The 20,772-nt window shown below is 44.5% G+C and overlaps 3 protein-coding genes and 1 long non-coding RNA gene across 23 annotated transcripts in view; 2 read left to right on the top strand and 2 right to left on the bottom strand.

Annotated features, from left to right (window-relative positions):
• LOC148005993 (uncharacterized) overlaps nt 1-20,772 on the bottom strand; it is a 1,435,680-nt gene that overhangs the window by 608,477 nt on the left and 806,431 nt on the right. The gene's annotated exons all lie outside the window — the stretch shown is intronic.
• Nucleotides 1,412-7,586, bottom strand: Mmachc (metabolism of cobalamin associated C). 2 transcript variants are annotated; one of them, XM_087549241.1, is made up of 4 exons: nt 7,473-7,586; nt 5,274-5,468; nt 4,205-4,357; nt 1,412-2,582 (listed from the first exon to the last, which is right to left on the bottom strand). In XM_087549241.1, exons 1-4 carry the CDS (start codon nt 7,551-7,553, stop codon nt 2,571-2,573), a joined length of 441 nt encoding a protein of 146 aa, XP_087405367.1. In that variant the 5' UTR covers nt 7,554-7,586; the 3' UTR covers nt 1,412-2,570.
• On the top strand, nt 7,829-13,270 carry Ccdc163 (coiled-coil domain containing 163). Of its 18 annotated transcripts, none has more exon segments than NM_001436703.1 (11): nt 7,829-7,890; nt 8,094-8,338; nt 8,503-8,536; nt 8,706-8,890; nt 8,996-9,077; nt 9,353-9,536; nt 10,227-10,294; nt 10,966-11,033; nt 11,331-11,434; nt 12,194-12,327; nt 13,011-13,270. In NM_001436703.1, coding segments are annotated over 10 exon segments (1,044 nt in total). In that variant the 5' UTR covers nt 7,829-7,890; nt 8,094-8,260; the 3' UTR covers nt 13,118-13,270.
• Tesk2 (testis associated actin remodelling kinase 2) overlaps nt 19,354-20,772 on the top strand; it is an 86,132-nt gene continuing 84,713 nt past the window's right edge. The window contains exon 1 of one of the 2 annotated variants that reach the window (XM_087660211.1): nt 19,354-19,655. The gene's annotated coding sequence lies outside the window, so the exon portion shown is untranslated. 2 annotated transcript variants of the gene reach the window in all.

Consider the following 20,772-nt stretch of genomic DNA (forward strand, 5'->3'; position numbering starts at 1 on the left):
GAGTTGTAGCAGGAGACTTAACGTGCCACGCTGCGGTGGAGTTTGAGCATAGAACACCTAAAGCATGTTCTCACAGGAACAGTTTGCTCCAACAAGGCACAAGGCCAGACTTACTAATATAGTGTAGTCACCTAAGGCCAAGCATTCAAAAACATGAGTGTGTGGGGGCTATGCCTATTCAAAGCACATTAAGACACTTGCCACATGGTGGAAGGAGAGAAGTGACACTTATAAGTTGTTCTCTGATCCACACTGTGATACACCTCTCCTCATGAATATGAATAATTTAGAAAGAAAAAGGAATGTCCAAGCCTGACAAGTGTTTTAATCCGAGAGATGAGTGCCAGATTTGACTACATAATAAGACTTTGCTTTTGTGTGTAGGCCAAAAGAATGCTCAGAGCTGGAATGAGAGGCAGTTGTGAGATGAGACAGTCTTACTGAACTGGATGCTTACTGAGGTTTGCTGGTCAATAAACAATAATTGTCTTCTCCCCTTGTTCTCAGCAACCAAAGTATAGAACATTTAAATGTTCTGGGCAGAGCACAGTAAAGTGTTTGAACAATGAGGTTATGGCTTCTTTTTCCCTTTTCCCATTACATTTTTATACCATGGAATAAGTAATACCTTGGAAATGTTACATCTACCTGTTTTCAGGATGCATTTTTAAAAAAAGATTTACTGTGTATACATATATTCTGTATGTATACATGTTATATATACATATGGTCTGCCTGCAGGCCAGAAGAGGGCACCAGGTCACACAGATGGTTATGTGCTATCATGTGATTCTTGGGAATTGAACTTGGGACCTTTGGACGAATATCCAGTGCTTGCTCTTAACCTCTGAAAAATCTCTCCAAACCAGGTGTAATTTTTTTTTTTTGAACAAATAGGGATTTATTTCTTTCACACACACAAGACAAAAAAAAAACACCCCCCCCAAAGAAAAACAAAAAACCCCAGCAGTTGACCATCCAAGGCTTGAGGCAGGGCCCCCTGTCTAACAGATGTGCGTTATTTTTTTTTTTTTAATACCCTTCATAGTTTGCTCCTCTTCCTCCCTTTTGCAGGGTTGGGGGCTTTCCTGTCGGAAGATATTTGAGATTAACATGTGAGTCTGAGACAGGGGGTCTATCTCTTGTTCTGAGTCAGTTTTCTTTTTCTTTTTTTTTCCGGAGCTAAGGACCGAACCCAGGGCCTTGTGCTTGCTAGGCAAGCGCTCTACCACTGAGCTAAATCCCCAACCCTGAGTCGGTTTTCAACAACACATGACAATTTACCAGTATAATTTATACTACACATGGCAAACAATTTACCAACCAACCTCCCTAGACCCCAGCAGTGAAACTTGAAAAATCAGAATTGGGAAACTATTATCTTTGGAATCAAAAGAGCAGGCAAACAAAGTTGGTGGTTTTAGGATTGTATTCGACATGTATTTTAGTTATGATATAGAGAATATTCCTTTTTGATCCTGTTAAGTCAGCAAGAAGTTTCTTATGGATTCTTGGTTAGGGTAGACAATCCAATGCCATCATGGCCTCCCAACATTACAGAATTCAAAGTACATCTATTTGAGCATAAGATTCCTTAAGCCTTTGGTAATAACATACTATAGGTCAGGCAGTTTCTAAGTAGTTTACTTACATATTAATTCAGTATAGCTCTGTATGGTAGGTACCCCTAAGAGCTAAGTCTGTTTCTCAACCTGTGGGTCATGACCCCCCCCAAGTATTTAACAATCCTTTAACTGGACTCCCTAAGACAGTTGGAATATTTATATCACAATTCATAGCTAAAAAATTAGTTATGAAGTAGCAATAAAAGTAATTTTATGGTTGGGGTCACAACATGAGGGACTGTATTAAAGGGTAGCAGCATTAGGAACAGTGAGAACACTGGTTCTTAAATAGTACCTTAAGAGTACTGTACATGAATAGTAAGGGGTATGAGTCTAATATTTGAAGTTAATTGCTGCTTTTGAGTCTGCCGTGGCATATGGTTTATGTATTTTGTAATTGAGTCTTGACTCTCTTTGAAGTGCTATATTATCAGGAAATCATAACCCAAAATAAAATAAGGCTTTTCAAGGTGCAAAAGTCTCAGTACCCTGGAGGAGACACAAGCAGATGGATCTCTGTTAGCTTGAGGCCAGCCTGTCTATAAAGTTCTGGGACAGCCAGGGCTACATAGAGAAACCTTTTCTCAAAAAAACTGCTTTTTCAAAACCCAAATCCTACCATGAGTGGGACCCACAGGGGAAAGTTATCAAGGACCTGGGGAGGCAGGTGGTGAGACACTTGGACTAAGCCAGCTTCGAAGTCTCCTGGAATCCTGAGGCTTGGTAAGCAAGGAAAGAGGATGCTCGGATGTAGTGCTAGGGTGTCCTGAGGGTTGGGCTAAGCCTAACAGGGCCAAGCGTTGGGCAGGTGGGGTGGAAAAGTAGATCTTCTGTTCTTCCGAGTAACGTTCTTCAGGAGTCACTGCATCCCGGTAAGTCCAGTCCCGCCAGTGGAAGTTGAAGCCTTCAAGCAGAGTGATGCGGGCAGCTCTTGTAGGCACACAGTCAGGGGGCTTTCTGGGTAGCAAATTTGGCACTTCAATCCCTGGCAACAACATTACCCCTCGGATAGCAAACCAGCCCCCAAATCGGGGGTGTATGCACACACCTGCTATGTGCTGGGGAGAGAGCAAAGAAAAAGCAGGGTTCCAGAGGTCAGTTTGATACTAGGTTCAACTATCATTATTGGAAGCTTTTTATCCCCCTCAAGTTATTTTTATGGGTAGGAGAGTCTTGCCTGCATGCAAGCAGTACCCACAGAGGACAGGAGAGGGTGTCAGATGTAAATTGAATCACAGATGGTTCTGAGCAGCCATGTGAGTGCTGGGATTTGAACATGTTCATACAAAAGCAACAAATGTTCCTAATCTCTAAGCTATCTCCAGCCCCTACTTTTGTTCTTTTATTTCCCACTCAGTGCACACTGATTCCATGCAGAAGGCTCTGTCCCATATCTATTTTTAAATCTATTATTGTGTCCATGCAAGTGTGCCTGTCTATGGGGTCAGAGGACAATGTCATGGGTTTGGTTCTCTTTCAGCTTTACATGGGTTCCAGAGATCAGACTCAGCTTGCCATACTTATGTGGTGCACAGTACCCCAGTGCCTTTCCCTCGGTCTCACTGTTTCTGTTCTCCTGTTGACCACCTCATTCTAAAGGAGGAGGAAAGGGCTTCCCAGTTTCACCATCCATCTCCTGATCACCTCTCTGCCTTTGGCTTTCTGAGACACCCTTGTAACACAAGGTTTTAAGAACAGATCAGGCCAGGCTTGGGGGTTACAAGTCTTTAGTCCCAGTACAGAAGAGGCGGGGGTTGGGGGGGGTTCTCTCTATGAGTTCAAGACCAGCCTAACTGCACAATGAGTTCCAAGACAGCCAGAGATGTAAAGAGACCTTGTCTCAAAAACTGACCAGGAAGCTGGTGAGATGGCTCCACAAGTGGGCCCACGGCCAAGCCTGACAACTTCGTTTCACCCCCAAGGACCCACATGGTGGAGGCAAAGAACTGACTTCTGCAATTGTCCTCTGACCTCCAAAGGGGCAAACACACAAAGTAAAATTTATTTTCGTTTTGGTTGCTTTTGAGACAGCCCTGGCTGTCCTGGAACTCACTCTATACACCAGGTTGGCCTTAAACTCAGATCTGCTACCTCTGCTTCCTGGGTGCAGGGATCAAAGGCATATGCTGCCACACTGAGCTTTTTTTTTTTTTTAAATAAGACTTTAAAAAATTTGTTTTATATATGTGAGTACACTGTCACTGTCTTCAGATTCACTAGAAGAGGGAGGGCATCAGATCCCACTACAGATGGTTGTGAACTACCATGTGGTTGCTGGGAATTGAACTCAGGACCTCTGGAAGAACAGTCAGTGCTCTTAACCACTGAGCCATCTCTCCAGCCCCTCTAATAAAGATTTTTATAACACTAAAAAAGATCAGATTTCCTGAACTGTTAGGACCTCAGGTGAAGGTGCAAAAGTATGTGGCCTATTAGTCCGCACCATAGATTCTTTGTTCTGGGTTATGTATCAATTTCATTAAAGGATGGTGAAGGGATGTGGGACCTTATTCGGATACTTTAGGAACCTGTACCATCTTTTCTCTTAGTCCCCACTCCTCATTCATTTATTCTCTAACCTGGGTCCCCCATGGGTCAGCATCCACATCTTGTCGTTGGTAGTAGTAAGCAGCACCTGCCACGTGGGCTGCTGTTTGGGCTAGAATCTTAGGACGCCGGTTGGGGTGTACCTCATAGTCAGCAATGACTTCTATATGCAATTCTGGAAACTTCTGGAACAGAATACAGGGCTCTTGTTAGCATGATGGGAGTCAGGACTTTGTTCTAAGGCATAAGTTAAATATTAACATGCTTCCTGTTTTCATGTGTGTGTGTGAGTGTGAGAGAGACAGAGTCAGAATGACCTTGAACTTGCTATATGTATCCAAAGATAATCATGAATTCCTGATTCTCCTGTTTCTATCTCCCTAATGGTGGAATTTACCATTAAAAGCCTGTTTGAGGGCTGAAGAGATGGCTCAGTAGTTAGGAGCACTGACTGCTCTTTCAGAGGTCTTGGCTCAATTCCCAGCAACCACGTAGTGGCTCACAATCATCTGTAATGAGATCTGATGCCCTCTTCTGGTGTGTCTGAAGACAGCTACAGTGTACTAATGCACATAAAATAAATGAATAAACCTTAAAAAAAAAAGCCTATGTGAAGAGAAAACATAACTTTAACCTAAGGAGCTACAAAGTAAAGGGATTTAAAGTTCCTCTGCCTCCTCGGAAGGCCTTGCTCAGAAGCCTCCATTATAGGAGTTATTAAGCCTTGTGTGGCAATTCTAGAGTGGGAAGACCTAGAATCTATATAGAAAAATTTATGTGTATATGAATAAGTACAGGCTGGGAAACACTCTTCTATCTTCAAAAGGCTCCATAGACAGCACAGAACTTAGAAGATTTACTAATGTTCTAATTGGAGATTAAGACTAGCCAGAGGGTCCTTTAGCTGTCCATTACTACAGTCGCCCAGATTCCAGATGGGGAGTCTGCTAAAGGAAAGGGTAAAACCTGGGTGTGAGAAGGCAGAATATGAAGAAGTTGCAGAATGTCACGGCTCCTAGCCCTAAGGCTGGATCGTGCCCTGAGCTTAATCAACATAGAAGCGGATGTGGGTTTGGGAGTTGAAGGAAAGTTCCACCTTACTTCTGTAACACTCTTCAGGTGGTAGGACACACATTGATCCACAGGGTCTCTCAGTGTTTGGAGGTGGCAGCTCTTCAAGAAGGGTTTGAGGGCTCTGTCAAACATAGCAGGCATACTGAGTACCACGAAGGCCAGGGTAGGTCCTGGGAAGGGCAAGTGGAAGGCTGGAGGCAGGAGTTCATTGTACCACGCTACCTGGAACACAAACAGTCAGGCAGTTGGATCTCTGAGTTTGAGGCCAGTCTGGTTTACAGAGCAAGTTCCAGGACAGCCAGGGCTACACAGAGAAACCCTGTCTTTTTGGGAAAAGAAAAGAAAAGAAAAGAAAAGAAGAGAAAAGAAAAGAAAAGAGAGAGAGGGAGGGAGGGAGGGAGGGAGAGAGAGAGAGAGAGAGAGAGAGAGATACACTAAGCACATTTGAAAAGAGCAGATTGTCTAGTTTGGTGGAAGTGAAGGGGAAGGCTTGAGAGATTAGTAGGAGTGAGGTTGTGCCTGTCATTACACATCAACTTAAAACCTATGGCTCCATTGGGGATTTAGCTCAGTGGTAGAGCGCTTGCCTAGCAAGCGCAAGGCCCTGGGTTCGGTCCCCAGCTCCGGGGGAAAAAAAAAAAAAGCAAAAAGCAAAAAAAACCCCAAAAAACCTATGACTTCAACTTGGTGAAAATGAGGAGTCATTTAACACTTAAAAGTGACCCAATATGTAGAAAGATCTGGTTGCAGTGTAGAAAATGGATTGGAGCCAAGATGGCAGCAAGGAGATTGCAATAATCCCCATGAGAGAAGTGTTCTGGGATCTAAGATAGGTTGGTGGGCTAAAGAACAAAACAAAACGTGTTTGGAAGATTCAGGTGAAATTCATGGTGGCTGTTGGATGCAGGACTGGAAAGCTGGGTAGCAAGACCTTATGATAGAGGTAGGGCTAACTCTGTTCAGTACAGTAGCTCCTATCTCCCGAGACTTGACACACACAGACACACACACAATTTTAAGACAGGGTCTCACTATATACCTCTGGCTGACCTGGAGCTTGATATGTAGGTCAGGCTGGTCTGGAAGACTCTGCCTCCTGAGTGTTGGGGTCAAAGACTTCTGCCACCTCGCCTAGCACTCACATAGGCACTCTTGCTCTTTCCCATACACCTGCCTTCCATCACGGCCTCCAAACTCTCACTCTAGAATGTACATAGTCCTCCCCTTCTTTCAATCCATCTTTTTATAGACATTTCTGTTTTTGTGCTGGTGTTTAAGATTTACAAATGTTAAGCTGGCACTCTAGCTAGCTACCTGTCTATCCCTCTGCCAGACACTTCTGATAGATGGATAGATAGATAAACATCTATCACTGAGTTGTATAGTCCTAGTTCTCAATTGTTTTTTTCTCATTACTGGGGATTGAACCAAAGACCTCAAGCATGGTGGTCAAGATTTCTGTTACTAGGCTATATCCTCCAGCAGTTCAACTTTATCCTCTTGAAACTGTTTTCAAACTAGACATAACTTCTCTACATTATCTTCTTCCTAGTCTTTCGGTGGAAAGCTCAATGGAATAGGAATCTTACGACAGGCCAAGGACTCAGGCTGATTTTTGTTTAGGTTTGTGTCTTAAACATAATTTGTTCACTCAGCACTGTGGGAGGAAAGTGTGAAATAGGGCGGGACTGGGTGGGGTGGAGAGGGACTGAGGGTTACAGAGACTTCTGTACCAGGCGAGTGTGAGGAATTTCTGTGCTCAGTCCTGTATTGATGGCAAGCAACACTATGAATTAGCCTTCTGTTGGCTGACCAAACAAACTAGCCAATTGTATCTTGTTCAACATCCGGGATACCATTTCTCTTCATCTGATCTAATACACAGTCACATCTTCCAAGTTTTGACCTTTTCTAATTCCTTTGTAAGAATCCGGTGATCCCGGCCCCACCGGGAGACATTTTTTTCTGGTAAATTATGATGATGACAGGTTAGGGAATCGTGGGCTGTATCCCATTCATTTGTTTGACATCATAAAGACGTAAAAGAGCAAACAAGTGTTTCTCCACCTTTTTAATCAAGCCCCATTTCACACAACGACCTGGAGACCTGGTCGTCAGATGGCTGCGGTAGGTCGATGGGATCAGAAGGGCTCACCGGATCTCACGCTTTTGGCACCAAGGCCAATTATAGAGGTCACCCTAAGACTACAGGGAAGACAAACCAACCTGGAAGGGGTAAACCTCGAAGCCAAAAGGACACAAGGTGCCCTCAATCTTCTGCTTCAGCTCTGCGACACGCGGCTCCATAGCGCACGCTGAACGCTGAGCTTGCTGGGAAATGTAGTCCCATAGTTAACTTTGGGTCTATATGCCAGCAGGACTGGACTACATTTCCCAGGAAGTAAAGGAATAGTAACGGACTCAGTTGACTCGGAACGATGCATCTTGGTACATGTAGTTCATTTTTGTCCTTGTAGCCCAAACATAACATAGTCTGGAAGACTCCGTGTCCCGACAAGCTTCACGGGAGGTGTGAGCGTGAATGCACAGGGAACGTATTTCCAGGGAAACGTATTTCCGCCCTCTGTTGCCTGTGGTCTCTGCAAGAAGTGGACTCAGTTTCCCGGGTGGCGCTGCGGCACCGGTTCGTAAATCTCATTCTCCGCCTACCAGAGTTTGAACTCTTGAGCGGCACTTGTCACTGATTTAGTGGTGATACCGTCCTTGATTTGTGGATGTCTCAACCAAAATTCGGTTCATTCTACCCTCTGTATCTGTGTATAATCTAGGTTTGTTGTTTTGTTGTTCTTGTTGTTTTATCTGCTTTCCAAGTACTCCGTTCCGTAGTTCTAGATTCGCAGTATTGCTATCGTACTGTATCTGGAGCCCTAGTATATTCCCGCTTTCCTCATTTCCATCTAACTCTGTGGCTTGTCCTGGGCTGTTCCGCGGGTATTTCGGTCTGGGAGAGCAAGAACAGGAGAAGTCACGGACGCAATTTCAAGTGCTCCAGGATGAGCAGGAGCTCTAGCTGGTCTGATCAGCTTCAAGCAGTTCTCAGTTCAACTGATGAAAATATGGCCCGAATTAAGGTAAGGAGGCACAGGAAACTCCCTTCCCGACCCCTGGGATCCCCCTCGAATCCCCCATTGGGAGGCTAGGCTAGGGTGCAGGTTAAAGGGCACTGAGAGCTCACTGGCTTCTGGAACTGTTTTCTTGCTTTTTTTTTTTTTTTTTTTTTTTTTTTTTTTTGTAGCAGAGTTTGTATCCTCTTCGAGTTTCCTCTACAGGTAAGTAGTGTCCTTTCTCCCAGCCCTTTCTCTTCTCAAAGCCTTCTTTCTTTCAGTATCTGCCTGTACCGCTCACAGTTGTGTAAAAATTCCAGCTACTTCATTTCTGGAATTCTGATTTCTTAAACAGACAGACCCTGCTCTTGTCCCTTCCCTATTCCCTCAATAGGGGACCTGGCTGATACCTGGATTTCCCCTCATCACTTGCCTCCTCAGCCAGGGGCCCAAGCTCAACATCCTTGGGCTCTAAAGACTCCCATTCTTGGTGAGAGTCTGAGCTGTACTGAAGCCCACAGCTCCTCTCTCTGGGATGAAGTTACTAAACTCCGCTCCCAGCTTCAGACTCAGACTCAGGTGAGGTATTAGGGGTTTGCACGTGGTGATAATGTGAAATGATAATATTAGCAGTTGGGAAAATGACTTAGAAAGGAATGTCTTGTTTTTTCTCTGCTTGGGTAGGTGACTGAGGCACTAAGGCATTCTGTGCAGAGCCTGTTGAAGGATCGGGAGCAGCAGATGTTCAAGATCAGTGCTCTAGAAGGTACTGGGCCAATTCTTTTCTTTATGTACAGCACACAGAGTTTTAAAATTGAAACCAAAAAAAAAAAATTGAAACCAAGAGTTTTGCACATGCTGAGTGAACTGTGCTCTACCACTGATCTACATATAGCTTTTCGTTGTGAGGCTTACTTAGCCTTTTAGTGAGTGAGTGAGCTTCTCTCCAGCCCCACATAGCTTTGTATATGTGCTAATGCGGCTGTTTGGGCTCTCCTGTGAATCTCTTAGAGCAGCTGGCCTTTACTTTAACCACTGCAGCATCACTAAAACTGCTGCAGGAGGGCCCAAAAGGGAGAGCCCTCCTGGAGCAACGCCTGGAAGGATTGAGAAAAGAACTGCAAGGCCTTCGGAGTCAGGTTCAAGAGCTAGTCCAAACCCAAATGAGAACAAGACCAGGGAAGTTCAGCACTGCCAGTGGCTTTCACCAAGAGCTGCAGAACGAGTAAGTGATGGGCAAGACTTCACCCTTTTGTTTGTTTGTTTATTTAAGGTGTGCTTCCTGGTGGCAAACAGTTTTAGTTCCAGTGCTTGGGAGGCAGAGGATGGCAGGCTTCTGAGTTTGAGACTAGCCTGCTCTACATATTAGCTATAGGCCAACAGGGCTACAAAGAGAGATCTTTTCTCAGAAAACAGAAAGGACACAAAAAAGTATTTATGTGTATGACTGTTTACCTACATATGTATGTATACCACATGCCTGTTGAATCCCCTTGAATTGGAGTTAAAGATGATTTTGAGCCACCATGTAGATGCTAGGAATCAAAGTTCTCTTTAAGAGCAATGAGTTCTCATAACCATCGAGCCATCTTCCTAGCCCCAAGGCTTCCTCTTTTGAGGCTTCTGAGCTCTTAGCATAAGATGTTTGGCTTCGGGGTTGGGGATTTAGCTCAGTGGTAGAGCGCTTGCCTAGCAAGTGCAAGGCCCTGGGTTCGGTCCCCAGCTCCGGAAAAAAAAAAAAAAGAAAAAAAAAAGATGTTTGGCTTTCTCGCTTTGTTTCGTTTCTCTGTGATGTTGGATATTGAACTCTGGGTCCAGTACCTACAAGGTAGACACCCTTATCACTGAGCTGTAATCTCCAGCCATTCTGGGTTTGGTGTTTGATTCTAGAATGGCACTGCTGTCTCTCCTGTAGGCACCAACTTTTGTGGGAAGAGTCAGAGATTCTTCGGGAGGAGCTGAAGTTGCTTCGAGACCAGCTGAGTGAGTAAAAGGTTGAGGGGATTTTCTTGCCCCTGTTTTTGGACTATGTTCTTGTTCAGTTAGTGACCTTACTCCTGACTGTGTGAGCTATTGAAAAGTCTGGCATATTATTTTCATCATTTTTTAAAGTTTATTTTTATTTCATGTACATTGGTGTTCTGCCCGTGTGTACAGCCTTGGCAGAGTGCCAGATCCCCTGGAACTGGAGTTAAAGACAGTTGTGAGCTGCCATGTGGGTGCTGGGAATGAACCCTTCCCTTTTTGAGACAGGGGCTCTACATAGCCCTGGCTGTCCTGGGCCTTACTGTGTGGACCAGACAGATCTTGGACTCACAGAGACTCATTGTCTTTGCCTCCCAAGTGCTGGGATAAAGGTATGTGGCACCACTCCAGGAAAATTATTATTGATATTATTATTATTATTGTTACTATTATTTGTATATTGTATGATTTAAATATTGTGTGATGTTGAGTATCAAATGCACGGGGCTTTTTACTGTGCTCTTTGCTCTTTGTTTCTTATGTCATTCAGTCTTTCCCATCAGCTTGGAATCTTTCCAGCAGCTGGGCCAGAACGTGTTTAAGTTTCTGCCACCAGTCTGGTCACAAGGCAGTGAAGAAGAAGGAGTGAAGCTGGAGAATGGTCTCCTAATATTCTGTTTCATTTTCAGGCCAACATCAGGAGTTGTTACTGGAACAGATGGCTGAAGGGCGCCAGGTTCAGGCCCGCAGCTGGAAGGTAGGACAGGGTTAGATCAGTCTCCACATAGTTCTTCCTAGAGTCCCCATCCTTGCTGTCCACCTTGCTCGGCAGAAAGGGCCTGGATATCTTCTCCCACCCCATCTCTCTCTTTCATTATTTCCCACGCTGATTCCACATCTCTCCAAAGCAGTTTTCCCAGTCTCTTTGCAGTAAGCATGGTTCACTGTCCTTGCCCACATGTAGATTCTCATGTGTCCAGGAGGGGAGCTATGGGAGGGAGTTTCCCTTGGAAAGAGAGAGATTTAGTCCTCCCTCTGCACCATGGTCTGGCAGACGTTGGAACACCTACAGAGTGGCCAGATGGGCAAGGTTCATACCTTGGAGGTTACCAGGACAGAGGCCCATGATGCCCAGAAGGAAGAGCCCTATCTCCTCAGGTGAGAATTTGTGTGTGCTGTGCCAGTAGAGGGGATTTGTGTCACATTGGTCAAGCAAAGTTTGGTCAGGATTGGTTGGGGTGGCCAGTCTGAGCATCTGCTTTTTTTTTTTCTTTTTTTTCCGGAGCTGGGGACCGAACCCAGGGCCTTGCGCTTGCTAGGCAAGCGCTCTACCACTGAGCTAAATCCCCAACCCCGAGCATCTGCTTTTTATTCATAACATCATTGGATCGTTTAGCTTGGGCTGTCCTTGAACTCCTGATCCTCTTGATCTACCTCCCAAGTGCAGGTCTTGCAGGTATATGTTACCAGGCTCAGTTGTTTATTTATCTATTTTTATTGACATGGGTTCCCCTGGGTAGCCCAGATTGGCCTCAAGCTCACCAGCCTCTGTCCCTGTTTCCTGCAACTGAACAACAGGTGTGTGCTATTAGTCTGTGTATCTGAGGGCATACGGAGCATGAAGTGCATGTACAGGTCAGAGAACTAGTAGGATTCAGTTCTCTCCTTCCAAATGGGTTCCAAAGATCAACCTCAAATTATTAGACTTGGTGGCAGGCATGTTTATCAGCTGAGCAATCTCGCTGGGCCCAGTGTTAGGCATTCTTCATTTGATTCAGAGTTGTGACATATCTTTATGTGTCTGATTAATAATGGAGGGGGGTGGGCTGGAATCCTGGCTTCAGAATAGAAGACCATTTTATGCTGGAAGAGGGTCCTAGGTCCATCACCATCTCTGCCTCTGATTGTTCTCTCTAGGAGCTCTGTTCATGCCCGGCAGTCTAAGCTGCCTCTGGCCACCATCTTCGACATGTCTCTTTCTTCATCTAGCTCTGAAGTCAGTCTCCCAGACTGTGACCGTAGCTGGGAACTTTTAAAGAAACTAGATAGGGGTAAGGACAGAGTCCCAATGACGCCTGAATGCAGCTGGCTAATTGTTTGGCATTGTCTTTTCTTTGTGAGTCCATCTACCTATGTTAATATATCAGGAAGAGTAAAGTTACTTTATTTTACTTTGTTTAAGATCTATTTATTTTATGTATATGAGTACACTGCAGCTGTCTTCAGACACACCAGAAAAGGGCATCGGATCCCATTACAAATGGTTGTGAGCCACCATGTGGTTGCTGGGATATGAACTCACGACCTCTTAACCACTGAGCCATCTCTCCAGCCCCATAAAGCTATTTTATTATTTGATATTTGTTTAGTAAAAGGCAAAAGATTTATGTGACTTGAAGAGAAACTAAAGTAATTATTATTTAATACTTAGTTAAACGCTAGGTTTTGTTTTGTAGCTCAGGCTTTCTGTGTAGCCAAATTGGTCTTGAACTCAAAATCTTCCTGCTTCAAGTTCCTGAGTACTAGGATTATGGACATGTGCTGCCACATTTCCATTCAAATCATTTCATTGCAGCTGGGAGACAGGTGCAGACAGACAGTCAGAAGCCACCATAGAGTCAGCGCATGTAAAACCAGGCCTGTGTGTTTTCCAGGGAGGTTCAGGCCCTAGTTTTGTGCATATCAGTCTTGCTAATGTTGTTTTGCTTTTTAATTTCATCTTCCTTTGTCTTAGAACTCCAGAACAACTCCCTTTCTAACCTGGAACCCAGCAGCTCTCAGTTCCATGCCCAGGATGTTGGGCAAGAAGACCTGTTCCTTCATGGCCCCAGAATCTTCTAGAGTGACCTGTAAGAGCTTGTGAGAAAATGAGATGCAGCTTCTCTCCAAGGCCGCCTTTGCATCCCCTCTGGTACGTGCCCTCTTTACGGAGGCATCTCACTCTCCAGCCATTCCTGCTCCCCAGCTAATTCAAAATAAAGTGGCTTAGTTCTCCCTGATGTGTTTTCTATAAACCTTCACCCACCTGGGATAGGCTCAGCCATTCATTTCCTTCTTGTTACTTAACTGGTTCCTATGGCTTCTGTCTCTGAAATCTGGCATTCATAGCTACAGCTTTGACTGTGAGCTCCAGTGAACTTGGACAGAACTGAATTCTCCTCTTCGATGTGTAGAGTGGGTTAGGATGTTGGGCTGAGGCAGGATTGAGATTGCAGAGGAGAGTGTGCTGTTCTGGCGGGCACTAAATGTAGGCAGTCACACTGCTTCCTGAGGCTCACTCCAGCCTTTTCCATACTGCCTCACCCTCAGTGGCCCCTCTGTCTGTATGAACTGTGTGTTTACAGTTCAGTTTCTTTGAAATCAAGTCATCTTCAAAACAAACAAACACCAACAGAACGAAAATCTCTATTTACTTATTTTGAGAAAGGATCTCTTTATGTAGCCCTGGCTGTCCTGAAACAGGTTCTCCTTGAACTCTCAGAGGTTCTCCTGCCTCCGCCTCCCTAGTCCTGGGATCAAAGGTGCGTGCTGTTACCCTCAGCCAGAAAGTGTTTTTTTGCTATAACCTTCAAGAGGAAATAAAGAGTTCCATGCTTCAAATTATACTATTTTTATTTTTAAATATTATTTCATTACTTTATGTGAGTGATGTAAAAAAGTAAAAAAAATTACTTTATTCTGCCTGCATGTATGTCTATGCTCCACTTGTGTGTAGTGTCCTGAGGGGCCAGAAGGGGTTATCAGATCCTCTTGAATTGGAGTTATACATGATTGTGAGTTGCTATGTAGATACTGGCCATCAAAAAGTAGTAGCAAGGGCTCCTAACCACTGGGCCATTTCTTCAGCCTCCTTTTTAATTTTTTGAGGTAGGAAATTTTTTTTAAAAGATTCATTTTATGTATGTTGAGTACACCATAGCTGTCCTCAGACACACCAGAAGAGGGCATTGGATCCCATTACAGATGTCGTGAGCTACCATGTGGTTGCTGGAAATTGAACTCAGGACCTCTGGAACTGCTGAGCCATCTCTCCAGCCCTTAAGGCAGGATTCTATGTCGTACAGATTGGTTTTGAGTGAGATCGACTGACTTAGTCACTTTTCTAATACTGTGATAAAATGCATGACCAAGGCGTCTCAGACATGGAAGAGTTTCCCTGAGGCTTGCAGCTTCACAGAGTTAGGAGCTCATCACCGTCATGTAAGGTGCGTGTCAACAGCTGGCAGGCTGGCATGACCCTGGAGCAGAAGCTGAGACCACATCCCATCCACAAACAGGAGGCAGAGAGTACACAGGGACTGGCAGATCTTTTGAAACTTTAATGACCCAATGAGACACCTCCGACAAGACCATACCTCCTATCCTTCTGAAAGAGTGCAAGTAATTAGAGACCAAGCATTCAACATATGAGCCTATGGGGGCCCTTCTTGTTCAAACCACCACAGTGACCTTGAACTTTCTGATCCTCTTACTAAAACCTGGGTTCTAAAATTATAGGCGTGTGCTGCCACACCCAACTGTTTGCTTGCTGCCACCACCTTTTCCTCGTACTGACAGGGATTGCTGACCCCAGGGCCTCATTAAATGCTAAACAAGTGCTATGTTAACCCCTGGTCCATTTTTATTCAATTTCATTTTTTAAAAATACCTTATGCATATTTCACATAGTTATCTGATATAATTAAAAATAAATAAATGTTGTGGTACATAACTGTAATCCTAGCACTAGTGAAGTAGAGACAGAAGGATCTGGAGTTTGAGACCAGCTTGGACTGCGTGAAACATCCCTGTCTCAAAACCAACAATAATGACAAAAAAACCAAAAATGTCTTATGGCTAGCATTTTGGCCCTTAGCTTACTACCCCCCCTCTTTCTCTCTCTTTAAAGATTTATTTTATATATGTAAGTACACTGTTGCTGTGTTGAATCCAATTACAGATGGCCATTAGCTGACATGTGGTTGCTGAGAATTGAACTCAGGACCTCTGGAACTGCTGAGCCATCTCTCTAGCCCCCCTTATCTTATTTTTCTATTGCTGTGACAAAACACTAAAAGCAACTGGAGGAGGAAAAGGTGTGTTTTACAGTTTATAATCCATCATTCAGTCCTGACAGAAGTCAAGACAGGGACCTGGAGGCAGGAACTGACATGGAGGAAGGCAGCTAACTGGCTTGGTCAGCTGGCTTTTTAAATATAATCTAGTACCACTTGCCTAGGGATGGCACCTCCCACAGTGGACTGGGCTCTTCCATCAATCATTAATCAAGAAGATGCCCCCATAGACTTGTCTACTGACCAATCGGATGGAGGTGTTTTCTCAGTTGATTTGCTCACTTTTCAGGCTGGAGAGATGACTCTAGAACTTAGAAGCACTGGCTGCTTTTTTTTTTTTTTTTTTGGTTCTTTTTTTTGGAGCTGGGGATCGAACCCAGGGCCTTGCGCTTCCTAGGCAAGTGCTCTACCACTGAGCTAAATCCCCAACCCCCATTGGCTGCTTTTTTAGAGGTCCCAAGTTCAATTCCCTATATCCACATGGTGGCTCATAACCATCTTGTGCCCTCTTCTGGCATGCAGGCATTCATGTGGGCAAAACATTATGTATATAACAAATCTTAGAATAAAGATTCTCACTTCTTAGATAACCATATCTTGTGTTAAGTTGAAAGAGAACTAAACAGTTTGAAAGGTGTATCTTCTTAGGCATCGGAGGGCACCTTTACTTTCTTCTTTCCTGGTCTTTATGTTCTAGAGGGTTCACGATTTCCTAAGAGTCAGCCGCATTTCAGAGACCTCATGAGGCCTCTTCCAGTGGTAAGTGTAGACAAAAGATAGTGCCATCCATCCACCAATTAGGTCTTTGTATGCATTTGCCTAGAACTAAGATGTGTAGTCAGCTTATGGGAAGGTTCCAAGTCTTAATTCAGGCTGGCAAGAGAAGACAGTTATTTGAAATAAAAATAATAAAAGGATGAGGGAGTAAAACAGGAACTACTTTTAGTAACAGTATATTTAAATCTCTGGCCCAACTAATAGCCAACGTTATAGGGAGAGGGCCTTGGACATTGAATAGTTATAGGGATGTCTCCCACATTCTTTCATTTGCGTGTGTGTGTGTGTGTGTGTGTGTGTGTGTGTGTGTGTGTGTGTGCAGTTACACCTGATCATGCTCACCATGAATATGTGGTGGCCAGAGGTAGGGTCTCTCAGTGGGTATGAGAGTGCACATCTTTAATCCCAGCTCTTGGGAAGGGAAGAAGAGGCAGGTGGATCTCTGAGTTCAAGACCAGTCAGGACTGTATATTATACCTTGCCAGAGAGAGAGAGAGAGAGGGAAGGGAAGGAGAGGTTTCTTGCTTTTGTTTTATTTATTGTTATTGCTTGCATGTATGTCGGTACCACTGTACTTGCCTGGTGCCTACAGAGGCCAGATGAGAGCATTGGATCCTCTGGAACTGGAGTTAGCTAGAATTAGCATATATATGCTGGAAATCAAACCAGGATCCACTGGGAAAGCAGTCAGTGCTCTTAACTGCTGAGTCATCTTTCCAGCCTCATATTTATTTATTATGTATTATATATTTACCTAGACTGGCTCAGAACTCTGTGTAGTTCAGATTGGCTTCAAACTGGTTTCAATCCTGCCTGAGTCTCCTGATTGCCAGGATTCCAAGTGATACAGACCCAGTTTTATTTTGGTGTGTATATGACAATCCTGTGTTGTCCAGGCTGGTTTCAAACTCTTTTTATAGCCAAAGATGGCCTTGTCCCTCCTCTCGACACCCCCAGGTGTTGGAATTATAGGTATGCACTACCAAACCTGGCTTGCTTGTGTACATGACTGAGAGTGTGCATTCATGCTATGGTGTTGGGAGTAGGAGACAACTCTGGTGTTGGTCTCAGCCTCCCACCCCCCAGACTCTTCCTCATGTTTGCATGGCAACTACTTATACCCACTGTATTATTTTCCCCCTTTTTATATTTTTATTTTGAGGCCAGGTATCAAGTATCTCAGACTGCCCTAGACTCCATATGTAGTTGAAGATGATCTTGAACTCCTGATATCCTGTCTCCACTTTCTGAATGGTGGATTGATAGGAGTCTGGGCTTCATGCATACTAACACTGCCAAATGGACTGCATCTCCAGCTCTAAATTTTAAAAAAACTGTTGTTTAGACCCACTTTTTTTTTTTTTTTAAAGATTTAATATATATAAGTACACTGTAGCTGTCTTCAGTAACACCAGAAGAGGGCATCAGATCCCATTACAGATGGTTCTGAGCCACCATGTGGTTGCTGGGAATTGAACTCAGGACCTCTAGAAGAGCAGTCAGGTGTTCTTACATCTCTCCAGCCCCCTAGACCCACTTTTAACACAAGCTTTTCCACCAAGCCTCTCTTTGTGAAAACTGGGCAGATGGTTCATGTGTCACGGTGGCATTGTTTAGCCCTGATTGCTGCCAGTTGTATTTATCAACTGTTTGAATCAAGCTCTGTGGGAGACACACACTTGCAAGGGTGCTAAGTCTTTCAATAGAAGTGTTGGAGGACAAGGTGGACACATAGCACCTGAACTGCCACCAGGTGGCAGCACATAATTTATGTCTGAATGATTCTGAACAGGCCAAGAGAAGTGGGCTGGAGTTAAGTGCCTTCAGAGATTCTGTGCTATTAATTACTTTTCCTTAACCAATTCCCTATTTAAGTTATGCTTCTGTTCAAGGACAAATCACACAGCATTTAAAACAAAAAGATAATTTTATTAAACTCCACTCATGTTCAACCTCTTCTAATTTTATTTCCTACTATACATTTTCTTAAATTCAGTTGCCAGCAGGACCACCTTCATTCCGTTATTATTGTCAGTGCTGGGGATTGAACCCTGGACCACATGGTACATACTCTATCATTGCTTTCTGCCCCTAATCTTATTTTAATTATTTATGTCCCACATACTAAAGACTTCTGAAGGGAGATCCCTAAACCTTTTGGAATAATAAGGCTGTATCTATCTGCTCTTATTCTTGTATTGCAGTCTGCTCAGCTATAAGATTGTTTTGGTTTGTTTTGTTTTTTTTTTTGGTTCTTTTTTTCGGAGCTGGGGACCGAACCCAGGGCCTTGCGCTTCCTAGGTAAGCGCTCTACCACTGAGCTAAATCCCCAGCCCTCAGCTATAAGATTATGAACCCTTAAGATCCATGGGTACGGAAAGCGTGAGGAAATCTATACCTGATGAACAGTTGGATAGTACTTATTCCCTTCGAAGATCTTTCATAATTCTCCTTGTCAACCTAGCTGGTTATACCAATACTCTAAACCTTCTCTGAATTCAATCTCTTCCTTTGGCGTTTCATATATATTATCCTTATTGCTCTATCTCGAGTCGCTAGGAATTATGTGCTAATTTTTGCTTGTCAGTATACTGCGATCCTGCAGGACACTGCATTCAATCCTGCCGAACACCTTTTTTTTTTTTTTAAAGGTTTATTTATTATATGTAAGTACACTGTAGCTGTCAGAACAGGGCATAGGATCGTGTTACAGCAGATTGTGAGCCACCATGTGGTTGCTGGGATTTGAACTCCGGACCTCTAGAAGAACAGTCAATACTCTTAACCACTGAGCCATCTCTCCAGCCCCCTGCAGAACATCTTATTCAAAAGCGGCGCCAGTCTAGTGCTTGTTTAATTAGCTTAATTAATTACCAATCGCTTCTGTTTGGGGGTTTTGATTGGTCTCTCCGTGTCCTGCCCTCGGAGACTAGGTTTTCCCCGACAAGGTGAATTCTCTGCTCTAGGTTCCGCTTTTTCAACACACTGTGCCTTCTGTTTTTACCTCCACTCCCTTCCTATTGGTTCCCTTCATCTTATAAGAGTTGGCGCGGAGCGTTGCTGATTGGCTTTTCTGGACGCCCATTGTGCCCACCCTCGTACCACGTGGTATTCCTAACGTTAATTGGGTAACTCTACTAGCTCGTTTGTCAAAGATTGACGATTGATTGGCTACTCTGACGGAGGCCTGGGGAGGGGGCGGAGCTCACAGGGCCCCGCCCCCAGTCCCCTGCCCCCAGGCGTTTCAGACACTCACCGGCAGGGAGCCGAGAGTTTCCAGCTGCCTTCTCAGTCCCTGCGGTGATCCGCCTCCGGGCCCCGCCGAGCAGGCGGGGGAAAGCAGCCCAGACCGCAAGGCCATGGCAGTAGCCTCCTGCTCCTGCGCCGCTCCTGGCCCTAAGCAATCGCCGACTTCTGCGCGAGGGACCCCGGTCTCCTCCGCAGGCTAGACAGCCACGACCGGGAGCTGCTATGCTCGCTCTGGGCCGCTGCCTCCCTTGCCCTCCGGCCGGCGCAGACGCCCCCTCCGCCGCTCAGTTGTGCCTCAGGTAACATTGGGAGAGAGTGCCAGAGGACCGCAGCTCGGCATCCCTGCCGCGCGCTCAGCCTTGGCTCACGGGTCGCTGAGCACTGGACAATCCGGTGCCTTACTTGAGATTCTCAAAGAGTCAGGGGACTGTCTCTCGCCCCTCTCCTTCTTTCCTTTCCCTTCTCACTTCCCTCATGGTCCCGGGACAGTCCCCACCTCGTCTCAGAGGCCGAGAACTTACTGGAAGTTATACTCGAGTTGAGGTTGCGTCTGACCTTCCTCACTTGTGAAGTTGTGGAATCCTTCATGTTCCGCTCCCCTTCTGAGTGTGCCTCACTGGTCTCAGTACCCACGTCTCCCCGAGATCTGGATTCCCTCCGAAACGTGCTCATCTCTCCTAACCACCCTGACTCCTATCCTAAGAGACTTCTCCTTTTTATTTATTTAGTTTTTTGCCCTTCCTTTTGAAGACTTATCTAAACTACGATTCAGATTTAGCTGGAAATAAAATCCAGATTACTCGAATTGAAAAACTTCAATTTATACCTCTGAGAAAAACTTGTTAAAGAATTTGGACATTATTTGTAGGCACACGGAGCCATTGAAGGTTGTAAGCAGGAGCTTGATAAGGATTATCTCTGGAAAATGGGAAAGAAAGATTGAAAGTAGAACCGGAGAGCAGAAGGCCCAGGTAGGCAGGAAACTATTGTGCTTCTGTGGGCTAGAGAGGATGAATGGACTGGAATAGTTGTAGGAAAATGAAGAGAATGGCATGAAATTCCAAGAACTTTCAAAATAGAATTTGGAGGGTTTGTTGTTTTCTGCTTTTCTAAGTAAGGATTTCTCATTGGTTTATGATACGGGTTTGGTGATGTTAATGGAAACAATGTGAAGACGCAATTTTGAAGAGTGATAAGTTTGGTTGTGGACAAGTTCAATCTGAATTTTTCAAATAGAGGTGGAAAATTGGTCATAAAACTTGAGAAAGTTAAGCTCTAAAGACATAAATTGGAATTATATAGGAATACTTGAAACCTTAGTACCTCTTGGTAGTACTCCAGAAAGCTGAGAATCGGGCTGTAGACAGAGGCAGCATTGCTGAGGACAACAGACACTGAAGAGCTAGCTAGAGCAGA

This window comes from Rattus norvegicus, chromosome 5 (genome assembly GCF_021556685.1).
Source record: "Rattus norvegicus strain SHRSP/BbbUtx chromosome 5, alternate assembly SHRSP_T2T, whole genome shotgun sequence".
NCBI lineage: Eukaryota > Metazoa > Chordata > Mammalia > Rodentia > Muridae > Rattus > Rattus norvegicus.